The sequence below is a fragment of the Scatophagus argus genome, chromosome 21 (genome assembly GCF_020382885.2).
Source record: "Scatophagus argus isolate fScaArg1 chromosome 21, fScaArg1.pri, whole genome shotgun sequence".
Lineage (NCBI taxonomy): Eukaryota > Metazoa > Chordata > Actinopteri > Scatophagidae > Scatophagus > Scatophagus argus.
The window spans coordinates 9684416-9701459 of record NC_058513.1 but is presented as its reverse complement, the minus strand read 5'-3'; the positions used below and the strand labels follow the sequence as shown (position 1 = coordinate 9701459).

The following is a 17044-nucleotide window of genomic DNA, read 5'->3' as shown; positions in this document are numbered from 1 at the left end:
ATTTTGCATTTTTCCTCAAGGCCCTGGCAGGAAACTGTAACACCACACACTTGCCCTTATTAAATATTTATTGTTCAATGTATTTAAATATTGAGAATTTTATATCTTAAAAAGTAATATGATAAAGAATTTCACACAACATTTAAACATCCACATTCTATGCGTATATAGAACATAAATCATTGATAAGTACCCGTCAGTCAGAACATATACAGAGATATTAGGATGTAAATAGATGGGGACTAAATTGGGAACCGTCCACCTTGTTAGTCCGTAACTGTTTTCATTCCTCTTGGCCCTATCTGCCGTATCCCTGCGGGTCGTGGGCCTTTTTTGACTCATCTTTTCCATTTGTCTTGCTGATGTGGTATAAAGTATTGGCCAGGTTGTGAAGCTGGCATGTCCCGAGCTGGCAGCCGCGAAGAGGCGCACGCCGTGGACGTAACTTCCCTGACATGCTGCCGGTGATGAAGAAGAGACATGGGGAAAAGAAAAATTAAAATAAAATTTAAAATATCACATACAAAGATTAACACCAGTTTTTAAATAATCATAAACCTAAAATTTAGGTTTTGCAGCCATAATTGGTCAAACTAAAGTAAACATGACAGTATTTACCCTAATCCTTAATTTTAATCATTAATTCTTGTCTCCAGCCAGTCATGCTATGCTGTCTGTTCTTTTGTACCTGTGTTTCAGTGCATCCAGGTCTAGATGTTTGTCTTCTGAGTGAAACGGGATGATCTTCAGTTCGTGAACATGCTGCTCCTGTGTGTCCTCTGATCTTTTCACCCCTGATGGCTTGACAGTGTCCCCTGGGAGGACTGCGTCTACGTCTGACCTGTGGTTCCATCAGAAAAAGGTATTTATTAACATGCTGGCATTTTATGAACCAAACAATTTAATTTGTGTAACAGTGTAGTATAGATAAACTGGCGCATAGTTCAGTTTTACTCTTTTTCTTTCTAAATTCCTTCATCACTTTTGAGGCGGGAACATTTTGATATTCTTTTAACAGCTTAGCAGGTAGTGGGTGATGCATCCTTTTGGTCCCTGTAGGTGTTTCTGTTCCATCATTATTTATGTATTTATTGATGTTTTTCACTGACCTGCGAGTTGGTCTGAGTGGTGTGGCAGCAGTCAAAGGCACAGTCAGCAGCAGTAGAACAGCTATCTCCATACCGCTCTGACCTGTGCAGCAGAGGAACAGTGAATGATGAAGAGGAAAACGTGCTGACCTGACCAGACTTGGTCTTAACAAGTGGTCTACAAACTCAGTATTAGCTGTTAACAGTACAAACACAGAAGAAAAGTCAATAAAGATAACAATTCTGAATAAGAGGCCTGTTCAAAAGTGCAGAAACATGAATCCATGATGAAACTTACTGCCAAGAAAATCCTGAATTCTCCTGTGGCTTTTTGAATAAACCATTCGTGGTGTCTTGCTGATTGTTGGATGCCTGAGTCTGTCATCCTCTCTCCACCTCTGGTCCTTTATAGTGTGGTGGCAGGGTGAAGGGGGTGTGTCTGTACTCACACTGGCAGACCAACTCCCACGCTTGTAATTAATGAGTTATAGTGGCAGTTTTATCCTCTATTTCCAGGAGATGTGATGCTAACATAAACAACTTTTTAACAGCAGCGTCCAAGCACAACATTGTATGTATACATGCCATGACCTCGTACACTGTGCAATGTTTACATTGATTTTCATGTTCACTCTTTGCTCCACTGAACCCCCACCACCCCCATCCACATCCTCCTCCATTCCTCTCCTCCCTCACTCCACTTGCTACTGTTCAATTGTTCCAGAAATCATTCTTTCATCTCCATCACCTGCAGGAAGCCCGCAGAGTCCAAAATAACCCTAATTCTCCTCCAGGCTTTTCTTTATCGCCCCATTTTTCCTGTGGCCTTTTCCCTTGAGTCATTTTTGCCGTCACTGTGTTTATTCCTGAAATGTCCTTCGCTCGCATCTACCCCCCACCCCTTCACATACACTGTTTCAAAAACAAATTCTCAGTCTCTTTAAAGATAATAAATCAGATTTTAGAGATAATCGGATAATATTAAAGCATGCTGGAACACTTAATATCTTTGTCACAAATTGTCGAACTTTTCACATTTGGCACGTTCTAACACATCTCTCGGAAATTATCTCTTAATTCTTAATCATTTAATAATACTCCACTGGAAGTCTGCGTCATATTTAAAGCCTCTGTGCTGTTTCTCGTAGTCTCTCTCCTTCTCACTGAATCACAACTTCCCTTCTCGAGTCTATTGTGCACCTTTCCTGTGACTGCCATCTGGGCAGTATGTGATGTCAGAGTAGTGCATTGAGTCATTACTGGAGCGCATGCACATAGCAGCATTAGCAGTCTCATGATTTCACATTAGTTTACGCAAAGTGTTTTTTTTTATTTTTATGAAAAAAAAATTCTTGAAGGGTTACAACGTGCGTGACAACAAGAATTACGTGCCAGCAGAAAGAATAGTGTAAACTGTAAACTGTCGCTGATTCATTTTCATTTTCAGTGATCGGTCAGCAACAGATGTCTAGTTCCTGTACACCTGTTGCTGACTGATAATTTCTGACAAAATCATGGGCACACTGTAAACCCGAATACATGCATAATACATCTGAATGCAAAATGTCCCGAATAATGCTTTAAACAGTTTATGGACTGGACAATTAGCAGAAAATGAATCAGCAACAGTTTTGAAAACTGATTAATTGTTTTTCAAGCAAAAATTATAAAAAAATTCCCTTGGACCTTAGGCTTTAGTATGTGATGGGCATTTTTATATTATATACACCAAATGATTACATGATCATGGGTGGACACAATGGTCAGCAGATTCACTGACATGTTTTGCCTGCGTGGGTTTTCTCCGGGTTCTCTGGCTTCCTCCCACACTCCCAGAAACATGCACCAGGTTAATTGGCTTCTCTACATTTCCACATTTGTCATTTAATCAACGATAAAAAAAAAAATATCCTTCACAGAATAATTTGTCTGATTTTACATCTGAAATTACATTTACATCATCATTACATCACCATTGATTAGAACTTTTAATAAGTGATTGATAACGACAAAGTGGAGACTAGGAAATAGCTCATGAATGATAAAATAGTAAATATGCAGTTTCATATTATATGCATAATATAAAATATGTCTTCACAGGGGATAATATTGATTACAAGTACTGTACCTTAATAAACACTTAAAATCTCCTTACAGCTGTGTAAAAATTCATTATAGTGTTCGTATAGTGTTTGTAATGTTTATTTACATTTATTAGTGCTACATAGGGGAACTACTGGACACAAGATGTCTCCATTCTCATACAAAATACAAACAGACGTCAAATACAAATGTTCGGAAAATACATCATACAAACATAGAGCTCCATACTGTCCAAAACAGATTTCTATTAAAGTGGATTTATGTTTTAAAGCCAGAAAAGTTCAGTTGAGTTTGGGCTACATGTAGTATGCAGTGTTGCAACCGTTATGACAGCTAATCATGATGTCATTTTGTCAGCATGACTTGAGCAAATAGCCCTGGATTACATATGTCAGTGACAATGGTTGTTTACTTCCACTGATTTTAAGGGTCACTGAGGGTCATCTGTTTCTTGTATCTCTGATTTGTCCTTTCCCAACCTCTCATGTGCCTAATTCATCTTGAAGGAATATTTACTTACATGAGAGCACTTTGTCATGACTCCTCCAACTTTTCTCCCACTATCGCTGACGTGGTGTGCATCCTGTTGTTGTTGTAAAACCTGCGTCCACCAGCCGACCACTCCGGCCTCTTTGGCCGTGTTTCCTCTACACATTGGGCACAAGAGTGAGCATCCTGTTAGGAAAGCCTGGCATTCACTCACATATCACCTTCTCACAGTATACATCTCATTGTGCACTCAAGACACTTTGCAACAAGTGCATAAATCTCTACTTTGTCTTTACAGTACACGCTGTATGACAGCTGAAAGAAAACAAGTCGAAAACAACAAGTCGAAAACAAAAAACAGGTGTTTTACCTGAAAGAATAAAATCCCTTACTGGAGAATGATTTCTGTTGCAGATGATGATCATTTATACTGGCTGCACTTGCATTAAAGCATACTGAATGTTTGAATTGAAGTATTTTGAACTATGTGGGTATTGTGCAAGAGATAAATAACCTCTTCAGACTTTCTGGTTGAATTGACTCAGCTTTGAAAATAGCGCCATCTTGTGGGACTAGACACAAACAGCATTATAATTCCGTATGTATAATATGTAATTCACTGTACCTTTTCATTTACAAGATGGAAGGATTTTGATCAATAACAATGAAAGAAATGACAGCCATTTTAAGCTGTGACCTTTCAGCTGAAAAGCTTTGATTTTATCTGAGGTGACAGATGCATTTCCATCAATAGCTCCAGTGTTATGCAACAGCTAGAGAAGCGTGATAAAAACAAAATCTTGGTTTGGTGGTTATTTCAGTGATTCCCAAGCTATTAAGAGATTTGATTGAGAGAGTGCATTAAAGCGGGACACACACACAGAGATAGAGAGAGAGAGAGAGAGAGAGAGAGAGAGAGAGTTATGCAGAGTAAGTCTGGAAAACCTGTAGGTTAGAGGGTCAACACTGAGATATAAGCTTAGAGTCCATTAGTGGATTATAACCATAACCAGTCTATGGCTCCTGTGTCCCTCTGGGATTAAAAAGAGAGAGAGGGACAGACAGAGACGGAGAGAGAGAGAGAGAGAGAGAGAGATGTGCTGAGTGCATGAGGAACTGGAAAGCAAGTGAACTGAGCAAATTCAAAGGCAGAGCTTTGTAAACTGTGCATACGTGGACTGAGACACACTGGGAGCGAGCTGAAGTGAAGCTGTGGCAGCACTTTGACTCACCTGTGGTACATCACCTGGCTGTTCAAGTGAATTACGAAGGTAAGTTCAGACAGATATATGGAGTTAAATCTGTCTGTAGTCTTTTATGTGTGTGTGTGTGTGTGTGTAACAGATCACAGTATAGACCATTGCAATGTAAAAGATGCTGATTCAGCTTTCATTGGCCGGGGAGCGTTTATTTATTACGGCGATAAGATGGTATCGTACTGAAAATCTTTTCCTACCTTAAATGTCACATCTGTTGACTTATTTCCCCATTCTGTGTGTGATAGCCCAAACACGCTTTGTTTATGATGTGTTTTTTGCATATATGTATTTAAAAATAAATAACCTCTGTCCTTGCCATCCTCATCGTTATTGTTGTGTAATTTTAATTTTGTTATGGCCTGAATGGTTATTTCTGTGCGTGTGTGTGTGTGTGTGTGTGTGGACGCGCAGGAAGCATGGACATGGACCTGGAGGGGATTATCCAGTGCATCAAACAGGGGGATGAGAACGGTGTTCAGACACAGCTGCAGGAGTTCAACAAAGCGGTAAAACCACATAGAGACTCACACACTCTTGTGCCTGGACGATTGCTGCTGCTTATTTTGACATTTAAAGACCATCATTTTGTTGTCATTTCTCTCCTACAGTTTGCCCAGTGCTTCTTTTTTGATGCAGAGGAGAGGGATCGAAGGAAAGTAGGTTGGTTTATGTTGCATCTGCTGTCACATCTCTGTCCTACCTGCATTCCCTAAACCACACCTTTCCTTACCCCGCCCCACCCCACTGCTCCATCTCATCCACCCCCTACTGTGATTAGTAATTCTGCTGTATCAGTTGTCCCTGATCCTCTTTCCTTGCATGCTCAAGCAGATTGAGTAACCAACATAGCGCATGTTAATCTATTCAACACTTTCAGGTCTGTCATCTGCAGTCACTGAATAGCAGATTTGTGGCCAAATTCACAAACATCCTGAGGTCAGAAGCAGCTCTTAAATGGCTGAGTTAGAGGATACTCCCAAAGTCCAAAAATCTATCTATCTATATTTACTTTAATAAAATACATTTTTGATTTTAATATAATTACATTTTTACATATAATTTAAATTGATTTCATTTTATATTTAATTAAAAATGACTTAAATTAATTAATTTAATTTAATAATCAGATATAATTGAAAATGTAATTTTAGATGCTATTTAATTTTTTGATTTTTAATGTTAATCCAATCTCATCCTATCGTTGTAGACCGTGAGTAAATTAATGAAGAAACCAATAAGATGTCTTGCATAGAAACCCAACCTATCCTCTTGGCTTAGCAGCTTTATGAATAGCTTAGAAGTTCTTTGTTAGGAACTTTTAGAAGGACTCCTGACAGTTAGATAAGGGTCACACTTTGTGTAATGTACTGATATTTCTTCTGTCTGCTCACTGAAATCGGACTATCCACCTCATAAAGCAAAGAAAGCTCGAAGAGGTACAGCACTGCCACATTTTAGAAATAATCTTCAAGTATTGCTTTTGGTCATATGTGAGAACAGCTTCAAATTTCCCTTTAATTTTTTTCTTTGCCCTGCTGTACCAGTTCAAGAAGAATAAAGTGAGGGACTACACTGACTCTGACTCAGACTGTGACGACTATGACCAGGAGGATCGAGGCCTCATTCTCAGACAGGTAAGTGACGGTATTGTCACATGTTCCTTTTAATAATAATGTTAAACTAAATGCCATTTTTTTCTCTTCCTGTCCTCAGAATTTAGCCGTTGTCCTCTTGAGGTTCATAAGAACAGAAGTTAAATGTCGTCTGTTGAGAGTATCTCTACGCACCCTGAGAATCCTCTCCAGAGACAAAAAGGTCCTGGGCCCCTTCGTGACAGACAGCGCTCTCCTGACCTTGGCCAGACTAGCTGGGTTGACCACATGCGATGCAAGCGATGAAGTCAGTGTCCCTGACTCTGATTTCTATGACAACATTATCGCTTCTCTTGCTGAGGCCAAAGTGTTGCAGTCTCACGCTGAAGAGGACGAAGGTGACATGGAAACAAAAGACCAAAACGAAGAGTGCTATGCCTTTGACGAGGACGCCAACAGTGACATCAGCAATGCCAACAGCGCAGATCTGGACAGCATCAGCTGGCAGGGGAGCCACAGGACCAGCATCAACGAAACGCACAGAGGCAGCATCCATCAAAAGGTTCTGGAGCGAGGGAGGAGGGACCGCAGAGAGAGCAAGATGGAGGTGGAGGAAGAGGAGGAGGAGGAAGGAAATTCAGGAGATGAGGCACAGAGGAAAGAGGCCATGAAGGTTTTATGTAATGTGGTGTACAACAGCATCTGGGCACAGGAGAGGTTCAGTGCTCTCAGGTGGGCTTCCTCACAAGCCGCAAAACAAAAACATGCACACATAAGGATCCAAAATACTGTCAAACACAACTGTCAGCTTTTGTTTTCCAGTCCATTTAGCTGTCAAAAACTCAATGCGTTGCACCAGCTTTGCACCAACAATGAACAAAAGTGTTTACGAACTGTTTGCCTGTGTTTCTAATTATATACACATTGAGCCACCTTTGACTGAAGGCAACAAGTCTATGCCTGTAAACAGGGCGTTGTTGAAGGTCATTATGAGAAATCCAAATCCCAAACTGAGATGGAAACTGACAGGGCACACTGAGACAAAACTACGTCCGGCTCATCTCATTGGCTTGTTTTTCTCTTCTTTACATCAGCGTGTTTCCACACAGCTGACCTCTCATCATTGTTTCCCCCAGGCTGACGTGTGGTCTCATTGAGCGTCTCTCCTCCAGTGTTAGTTGCTCACCTCCCTCCAGTGTCCAGTTCTATGAACTACGCCTCATGTTCCTGATTACTGCACTACGGCCAGAGCTAAGGACTCAGCTTCAACAGGTAATGTGACCTTGCATACTGCAAAGGATTGAATGTTTGTTGTAGTATATGTTATGGTAGTTACAACATGTGGTAGATTATTCTGATGCAACAATCCCCTGAGCTTTATTTTCTTTTCTTTATCATGTCGCCTCCAGTTTATTCTAATATTGACATGGACAGACCCGACTTGTTCCGCACCTCTAAACTGACTCCCTTCTTGCTTTCACACAAATTTTGTTGCTCTTCCAGGAGGGAGGTGTGTCCCTTCTCAATGCAGCTCTGGAGAACTGCCTGGAGGTTCAGTGGAAGGACCAGTATGAGTGTGAGCTGAGCCCTGCAGTGCCACCCATCTCACTGGAAGCCTCTCAGCGTATCACAGAGATCCTCAAAATCCTCTTCAACATCACCTGCAGCTCCCACAGGCAGGAGCCAAGTGAGGTCAGTGACGATGAGCCCGTAATTAACCTGCCAGCCTTCAGGGTTAATGTCAGCGTCTAATAAGAATAGATTAAATCAAAACTTATCCCCCCTTAACCTCATTGTTGTCTCTCAGCTGTATTTCGCACATTATCACAGAGATATGAGCTTTACTCAAGTTCTCTCCTACCTTAGGACGATGCAGCTCTCTACCGACACCTAGTGGCGCTCCTGCGTGTCTGCCTGATGAGGAAATGTATGCTTCCAAAGGACACTGAGGACCTGCAGGGGTGAGCATGAAACAAAGGGAGGTTGGGTGGAAAGCAAATTGCAATGACAGTCTTAATTAATCATTACTAATTAGAATGATACATTTAAAGTTTTTTAAAAAATATAATTTCATAATTTTTTTTCTCATTCTGTCAGTTTAATTTTCAGGGGTTCTGTTGGGTCATTCATGTGTATTTTGAACATACTGGGCTGATAATACATTTATGTCTCATTGCTCTCTTTTATCAACTGACTTTCTGTCTTTCTAATTTCGAAATTCCGCAGTCACACGGTCCACCTGCTGTCAGCGCTGCCTCTCCAGTGTCTCGATGTGCTGCTGGTGGGACCTGTGGAGCCAGGCTCAGAGCAGTGCAACGGTGTCAACATGGACTGTGTCCACACCCTGCTGCTGTTCATGGAGAGACGATTGGATTCGGTGAGAAGAGGCAGAATGTATAGCAGCCCCTGCTAAAATTAAGAGTTTCCTCCAAAAACCGGGAAGCCATTCACTGATGCTCAAATAAGATGAGAGAGTCTTCTGTGTTTGTCTGTTTCTCAGGGTGATAAAATCAAAGAGAGGCTGACGCCAGTCCTCAATCTGCTGACTGAGAGCTGCAGGGCCCACAGAGAAACTCGTCATTACATCAGGAAACATGTAATACCCCCAAAAACATCCGAAAGAAAACTCAATTTGCTTCTCATAACATTTGGATTGTATTTGTAACTGGTGTTTTTTTTACATGTTTAGCTGAGTTTATAATTCATCCCCATCATTAGATCCTGCCTCCCCTGAGAGACTTAACACACAGGCCAGAGGAAGGGTCCACTGTGAAGAGTCGTCTGATCCGTCTCATGACTCATCTGGACACAGACGTTAAATACTGCGCTGCAGACCTCATCTTCGTCCTCTGCAAGGAAAATGGTAAGAGCAGTGTGTACGGATTATTAATGGGGATGTGATTAGCTATCATCTCGAGCTGATTTAAAATCTAGAGGATAAAGATGCAAAAATCTCAACAATTTTGCTACTGTAACCCTCCCGATTATTTAACCTCTTAAAGTTATGTCTTACCCTCAAATTTCCTCTAAAATCACTTGAAAGATTTTGCTTTTATATTTTAAATATGGAAAATATTCTTTAAAACAGTCTTGTGTGTGTGACTTTTACCTACAGTTTTTGAAAATTCAGCTTGACACATTTTGGCTTATGGCTCTCCACTGGAATTTAAAATAATTTTGTGGTTTTAAGCAATGCATGGCTGCACAGCATGCATTAGTAATCAAAGACTCCATGGGGTGTCGGTCTAATTTTCATCTCTTATTTCCTGTAGATGGCTTTCACAACTCTTTATAAATAACAGCAAAAAAAACCAAAAACAAACAGTGTTTCATCAACATGCATTTTGTGTATATACTCTGTCTCCACCAATCATCACCTTCACTTCTTCCTCCAGTGAGTCGTTTTGTCAAGTACACAGGCTACGGTAACGCCGCGGGCCTGCTGGCCACCAGAGGTCTGTTGGCTGGCCAGCGGTGCAGGACCTCTGGCACTGACGGCCAGTACTCCAGCGACTCCGATTCTGACACTGAGGAGTACCGGCAAGTCAAAGATCGTATCAACCCGGTGACAGGGCGGGTGGAGACCGAGCAGCCAGACCCCATGGAGGGCATGACAGAGGAGGAGAAGGAGGAGGAGGCCAAGAGGCTGATCATGCTCTTCAGCAAGCTTGCCAGGTCAGTGGAATGACAAACACTCACAGTATCTCTTATCATTAAGATTTCTATCACTGAGATTGTTTATTTGTACCAGTTTTCACAACATCAACAAAAAAAAAACCCTCACAGCGAACAAAGAATAAATGAAAACAGTAACAAGAATGTTAATGTTGAGTAATAAATAGTCCATATTTTGTACCATTCACTTGTTTTGCAGAGGTAACATTATCCAGCCGATGGGAGTGGATTCAGAGGGGAAGCTGGTCCCAATGTCGGGACTGAGGGAGAATTCCCTCACAGAACAGAGGGAGTCTGGGTCAGAGGATGACGGAGAAGCAGAGGAAGGAGAGAAGAACTGAAACATGTCAAATTCATTCAACTGATCAGTTTCACTTTTGTAAATACTCCAATTCTAAAGTGCACAGTGCATAGTTCTCCACCAGTCAGGCATTCAGAGACTGAATTACTTAAAGAAAGAAATATAAGGAGCTAATTTTTACTTCTTCTTTGGATTCATACTAATAATTTAGAGCAGCCATAAGGTCACACTTGTTTGAGTTAAGATTAAAACTCTGAATTGATAGTGGATATTAAGAAGGAACTGATTTCATGGTAATAACATGATAATATCCTCAAAAATCTCATTGTTTGTACTGATATTACGCATATTTCAATGTAGAGTTTAATTCTGTAGAGCTGCTTCAGAGTAAAGTCAGGATAGGCTGATATCTGTTACACGTACTCATTGGCTAGCCGTGACCTTTAAAAAAAAAAAAATAATAATAATAAGATGAAATAAACATCTGCACAGCATATTTACTTTGTTGTATACAGTGTGTGTTGCGGTACATGAATGTCTCAGGTTGTGCTCAGGTGCAGAAACATTTGGACTGATTCCAGATATTCTGATCACATCTGCACTGTTAAATCTGACATGATCTCAAGGCTTTGCTATTATTTTTGTTTGTTGGAGGTTTTAAGTGTTGTTAAAGTATATTCATTATAGTATTTATTTCAGTTTTGACAAGTGGGTCTTTATTAAACTTCTTTATCTGATTATAAATGGCTGTATGTGGGAATTTTTGCAATTACCACTTTTATTCTGACACATTAGCATTAATTAATGCAAACAAATGAACAAATAAGGTCATTAAGGATGGCTGACAGCCTCCAGATGGCGTTGCACATTGAGTGCACTTAGATCAACACAAACGCATTATTTGCAAGAGTAGAATGAAAAATGAGTGAAAATAGTTGCAGTTTAATGCTGAAAGGCAGAGCTTATTTAGCCCAGAAACAGTATCAGTAGTATTTATACTGGCATAAGAAAGACCCTGTCAAATCACTCTGTTCATAGTCTCATTATTTTATGTGAAATATCAAAATGTAAGTTTAAAATTAATATTTTTGCTTTGGTCCTTTATGCAGAAACGGGAAATTAAACACCTGAGAAATTTATAAAACCATTATTATTTCTTGTTCTGTTCTGTTTGGTGGAGAATGAAGATATGAGGAATAACGTAAACATGATTATTTATGAGATTCGTCTGTCAAGGTTTTTTGGGGTTTTTTTTCTACTGTCAAGGGGTAAACAACGAGCCTCTTAAGATGCAGCAAAGTGTGTCAGTACATCTCCATCATCTCTTCAAGTGACATCTGCAGCTCCACAGACTGCAGAGAGGAGGCACCGCCTTCAACAGCCATATTCTTCAGTAACTCCATTGAAGTCAGGACAACCTGAGACAGAAAAAAAAAAAACAGGAAGCAAAAGTCAGGTGCAATGACAACGGTGACAAGAGTGAGACAGGAAACTGAAACTTGACAGGGAGGGCTGAAGACACGAGATGTGTCAAGTTGTCTTTATTTAAAGTTTTGTATAAGCTTTTCGTTTCTCGGCATGTACTCCTCAGTAGAGGGTTGGGGGACAAAAAACCTTTTACACCAGAGGGATCAGCTGTCACTGCAGGTATTCAGACTCTGTTCCCTCAGTGCTATTAATCAATACTGTGACAAAATTGCCTTTTGAAAAGTGCTGATGACTACAGCTCCCTTGAGTGGGCAATTTTGGCAGTTTGATCACTCATGAAATTTGATAGAGGTTTGTGGAAAAAAATAGAAAACTTCTCTACCAAACTGAAATACAGAGAGTTCTCGAGGGTCTGTGTATGTCAGTAATTTTAAAGGCTCTCTCACCTCCACAGTGACGAGTTTCTTCTCCCAAGGCTTGTTGTCTGGGTCAGGCCACTTCTCCCCGAGGCAGAAGAACAGGGAGCAGGGAGGGCAGTCTCTGCCATCAATGAAGTCCAATATTCCTACAGGGAAAGGACAATCAATCATAACATCAAGCCAACAAGATGGCTCACATATCAACACATGTGCGAACAGAAAACTGCAAGATTATTCCTCTCACCCACCTCGTAAAAAGTCCTTGAACAGGTACAGCGGTTCAGGATGCAGTTTAGAAATCTCTTGGGGCTGTCTGCTCCTGTCAAACTTGGAGAAGCTCCAAAATGCTTTGATTTCACCATGTCGCTGGCCGTAGATCACATGGCCTGATACCCCCAAGTCCAAACCGTCGCCCAGCTTGTCCAGGATGCACTGGGTCAGTTTAGCTTGAGTTTGGTCCAGCATGACTCCAGGACTTGGCAGAGAAACCACAGTGAGGCCTGATTCGGGATCCAAAACCGTTCCAATGAGTTCAGGGCTGATGTGAAGAGAAAATGCATTCTTTATGTTTTAAACTGAATGGCAATATCATATCTGTACAGGTGGCCTTGCTCTTTTCACACTTCAATGCTGTTGTTATTTTTCCTCAGAACTGGGCTACCTGTTGTGAGTGTATGCTAAGCTAAGCTAATCGGCTCCTGCCTCAAGCTACTTACTTAACACCTAGACATAAGAGTGCTATTAACCTTCTCATCTGTGGCACTCTGCAAGAAGGAACAGCATAATCCCTTTTACTGTGACACCCAGTTCAGTTTGACACTGAACATTTGTCAGACATGTTTCCTTTGTTGAAAGCTTTATTTTGATGCTACCTGTAGACTAAGCGGATCCCAGCTTCATTCCCAACCAGCTGCTCCATCACCTTCACCCCTCTGTAGAACACCGTTATCTTGAATTCAGTCTCTATGGATTCAGGAAAAGGAGAAGTGTATAAGGAAATTTTTTTTTAACAATTTCACCCCTGACTGTATTCCTTAAAATACAATATTCAAGTGAATGATATTATTCATACAGGCAGGCCACATTGTTTTAATAGCCGTGTGAAAACATTCCATTTGAATATCTAATATTTTTGTGTGCGATTCTCCCTTTTTTCATTTTCACAGAAGCAACTCACTGAAATTATCTCCATCACTGGTCTTGTTCATGGTATGTAGGAACTGCTCTGCCAACTGCCCACCACAGGCCCCTCCCATGGCTCCCTCCATTGGATGTGCTGGTTGCTCAGGCAACTCAGCTTCACCGACTGCACCCTCAAACGTTACTGGATACTGCTGTTGCCCAGGCAACGTGCTTCCACCAATCACAACCTCGTTTTGCAGCTGCTGTTGCTCAGGAGGAGGCTCAAAGCCTGCAGTGCCCTCTGTGGAAAAGTTGGAGAAACTAAAAAACTATTTTCTAGAAAAAGTACTTTGGATACTCTCATTTTCTGCTCGTACTGCAGCAGTGAGGAGGAAGTGATGAGCAGAGCTGAGAGGTCTACCTGTTTCAGGGCCAATGTTTAATCCCTTTAGACACTGCTGGAGAATATCCTGGTTGGCAGTGGATTCTGTTGGCAAATATTGATCAGAAATATTCAGAAAAGTCATTTCACATTCCTCGCTATCAGATTAATGAGAGAATAAATTTGCGATGCAAATGAATTTGAGATGCAGAATTCATGCCAGCATATAAGAAATAGATGGAGACAGGCTTCAATACCTGAAAAGACAGTTTCTTCTGGAAGATAAAGACATTCGTCAAAGCAGGAGACAAACTGGCTCTAAAATATCACAGACGCACAGCTGAATGAGTTCATATGCAATTACATAACTGCATAGCATTTACAGTTTACTTCCTATGTTGCTAAAAATCTTACTTCTTGTCTAGGAAGGCCAATATCCTCAAACAAGTCATCATGCTCCTGGGATCCAGCAGAAGAGTTGGCTGTGAGGGTGAGAGCAAAGAATCAAGTTAATATTTCCTGCTTGCTATCTTCTCATCACTTATTCTCCTCAGAAACACCCGTTTAATCTTATAATCCCCTTTACAAATGGCATTGACTTGCGTGCTCTGCATTTGCACATTGCCTTGACAAATCTCAACCACGCAAACATGAATCCAGACATGAATGTATGCAAAATGGATAGCAATGTGAAGGTAAGGAGGTGATCTTCTTTGTGTGCTCACACTGATAGAAAGATGCTCCATCGCCCATGTGTGAGCATGAATGAGCAGTATCTGTGGTGCATTTACTGTATTACCTGATATTTTTTGTAATCTAAATTTGCAATCCACAACATTATAGGGATATGAAGAAACAACTGATGCCCCCCCCCACCTTTCCTTGGATTATAGTTAAGACACAGAAGCTGAATAATTTTGCATAAATAAAAACTGCAAGAGAAATGGGATGTGTGTTTGGATTTTGCAAGTGAGAGAACAATCTGTCTTATATTATTTTGTGCATTTTTTTTTTCAAGCCAGGTGTTACATCACAAACACATCTTAGTGTTTTTGTCAGTAGGTCTAGTACAGTAGGTTTGGTACAGTTCAGTGGATTGTCAGTGGATTCCCAGGTGGATCCTCACCTTCTGATGTCGACTCATCCGGCCAGTGAAACACTTTATGGGGGTTAGCGTCATCGTTCTTTTTGTCGGTGACCAGTTTGAAGCCTTTGACTCGGAGGGCGCTGCGGAAGTTCCTCTTCCACACTGAGGCGTCCCCCTGAGCCCGCCCATTGCCGCTCACCTCTGCCCAGGCCTGCATGGTGGAAACAGTTGTCACTGTGTAGACCCCCACGACCATAAGGAATTTATGCGTTTACTCTGCATGTGCAGTCGTGAAAAAAAATTACCTTAAAGATGAGGATGTCAGTGTCCGTCGAGTCCTCTCTTAATCCATGTTTCCACGGGATGGAGAACTCTGTCCTCTCAGGGTTCGTCCACTGGACACCGGGGTACTTGCCGCTGTCGATGTGGGCCCGCAGCCACGGGATGAGAAGCGGTTTAGAATGTGGCATTTCTGCAGGCGCAAGAAAAAGTGCCATGTCAACAACAGTGCTGTTGCACTGGTTTGCCGTCATCTACTCCAGGACTGAGCCTTTTCAGCAAACAGTAACATAATTTGCATGTCGCCTTCAATAGAAAGACAGTAAGACATTCTGTTGTTACCATTAGTTTTGTAAAATCCATTCAATTTAAAACTCAAGTGCTTATCCAAATCAATACTTTAAAGAAGTTCAAGCTTCATACTTTACTTAAGTAAAAGCATCTGAGCAAGGCTGATAGTAAGTGCTTTTTATATTTAGATAGTGCTTTATAGTAATTATTAGAATTTTTGTGCACATTTTAGTATAATATTTTCGCCTGTGGAGGGCGCTATTGAATCAAACAACAAAGATGAACAAATGAAGGTAAAGCGTGACATAAGATAAAAGGTTTAAGAAGAAATACCCCGTATAGAGTATCTGAACATCAGCTCTGCTGTGCTGTGCAGCAAATATTTGCAATTTCTGAATTACTAAATAAATAAACAAACAAGTCAGTTCTGGTTCAGCCTTCAATTACAAAAATACTGAGAAAAAGCCAGTTTTAGCAGTTTAATCATCTTATAGTAAGATGTATTCAAGCATGAAAAGTACAAGTGCTCACTCTCAAATACGCCGCTTTGCAAAGTGGCCAAACATTAGTGTGTGTGGTCAAAGTGAAATATGAAGTAATATAAGATGGACAGTGAGAAGAGCTGAAGAAATAACAGCCGAGGAGCTAAAGGTTTACGGCTCTAACAGTTTCACAACAGACCAGTCACAAATAAGATCGAAACTCACGTGGAAAGTATCAACAACACCGACACCATTAAGAGAAATTAAAAAAAAAAAACTCCCCTACCTGAAGTGACGGCTTTCCACGCTCAAAAGTCTGAAACGTGATGCGAGATGATGGCTCTGAGTGTCCGCTTCAGGAACAAAAGCCGTGTGGGAAAGTCTCACTCTATCCCAGCTGCTGACTTCTTAAATACCGTGGACAGACGGTTCCTATCCGGTGGAGGTTTTCTCGGGAAACTCCGAGTCGTCAGTTTCGTTTTTCAAAATGTCACGTCATTCGACTTCGACTTTCATACCGGTCGGACCCGCTAGGTGGGGTCAACACCACACACACACACACACACACACACACACACACACACACACACACACACACACACACACACACACACTCCTTACTCATAAGTTAAGCAGGTGATGGAGGAAGCGTTCAGAGTTCACTTAATAGTAAACAAATGATGATTTTCTTTATGGATTAATCTGTTCTGCTGTTTCCTCAATTAAAAAGGCAATTAATCAAAATTGTGAAAATGGTGATAAATTCCATCACCATTACACACACACACATTCACAACGGTCGTTTTTGTCCTATAATAGGCTACAAAGTTAAATATATATACGGTATATATATATATATATATATATATATATATATATATATATATATATTTTCAAGATAAAATTATTAAAATAATTAAAAATGAAAAGAAAATCCTCCACTTTGGGAAGCTGGAACCATTTGAATGTTTCAGGTGTGCAAAACGTCGTTCAGTTTTCACGATTTGTAAGGTAACTAACGACCAAAGCTGACAGATATTTGTATTT

General features: G+C 40.7%; 2 protein-coding genes across 3 annotated transcripts; one reads left to right on the top strand and one right to left on the bottom strand.

Moving 5' to 3' along the window:
• The first annotated feature begins 724 nt into the window (after positions 1-724).
• On the top strand, positions 725-11029 carry si:dkey-94f20.4 (synembryn-A). 2 transcript variants are annotated; one of them, XM_046376481.1, is made up of 14 exons: positions 725-862; positions 5351-5445; positions 5548-5595; positions 6358-6375; positions 6484-6573; positions 6653-7263; positions 7668-7803; positions 8035-8223; positions 8398-8492; positions 8758-8908; positions 9032-9127; positions 9250-9394; positions 9927-10206; positions 10406-11029. In XM_046376481.1, the coding sequence occupies exons 2-14, from the start codon at positions 5356-5358 to the stop codon at positions 10545-10547; spliced, it is 2091 nt and encodes a 696-aa protein (XP_046232437.1). In that variant the 5' UTR covers positions 725-862; positions 5351-5355; the 3' UTR covers positions 10548-11029. The 2 variants fall into 2 exon arrangements, with proteins under 2 accessions (XP_046232437.1, XP_046232438.1); XM_046376482.1 differs by lacking the exon at positions 6358-6375.
• irf3 (interferon regulatory factor 3) lies at positions 10237-16484 on the bottom strand. The gene is made up of 11 exons (XM_046376483.1): positions 16284-16484; positions 15251-15417; positions 14985-15156; positions 14273-14340; positions 14116-14176; positions 13898-13963; positions 13532-13777; positions 13227-13317; positions 12603-12892; positions 12382-12500; positions 10237-11925 (listed from the first exon to the last, which is right to left on the bottom strand). The coding sequence occupies exons 2-11, from the start codon at positions 15413-15415 to the stop codon at positions 11812-11814; spliced, it is 1392 nt and encodes a 463-aa protein (XP_046232439.1). The 5' UTR covers positions 15416-15417; positions 16284-16484; the 3' UTR covers positions 10237-11811.
• Between the last annotated feature and the right edge of the window lie 560 nt (positions 16485-17044).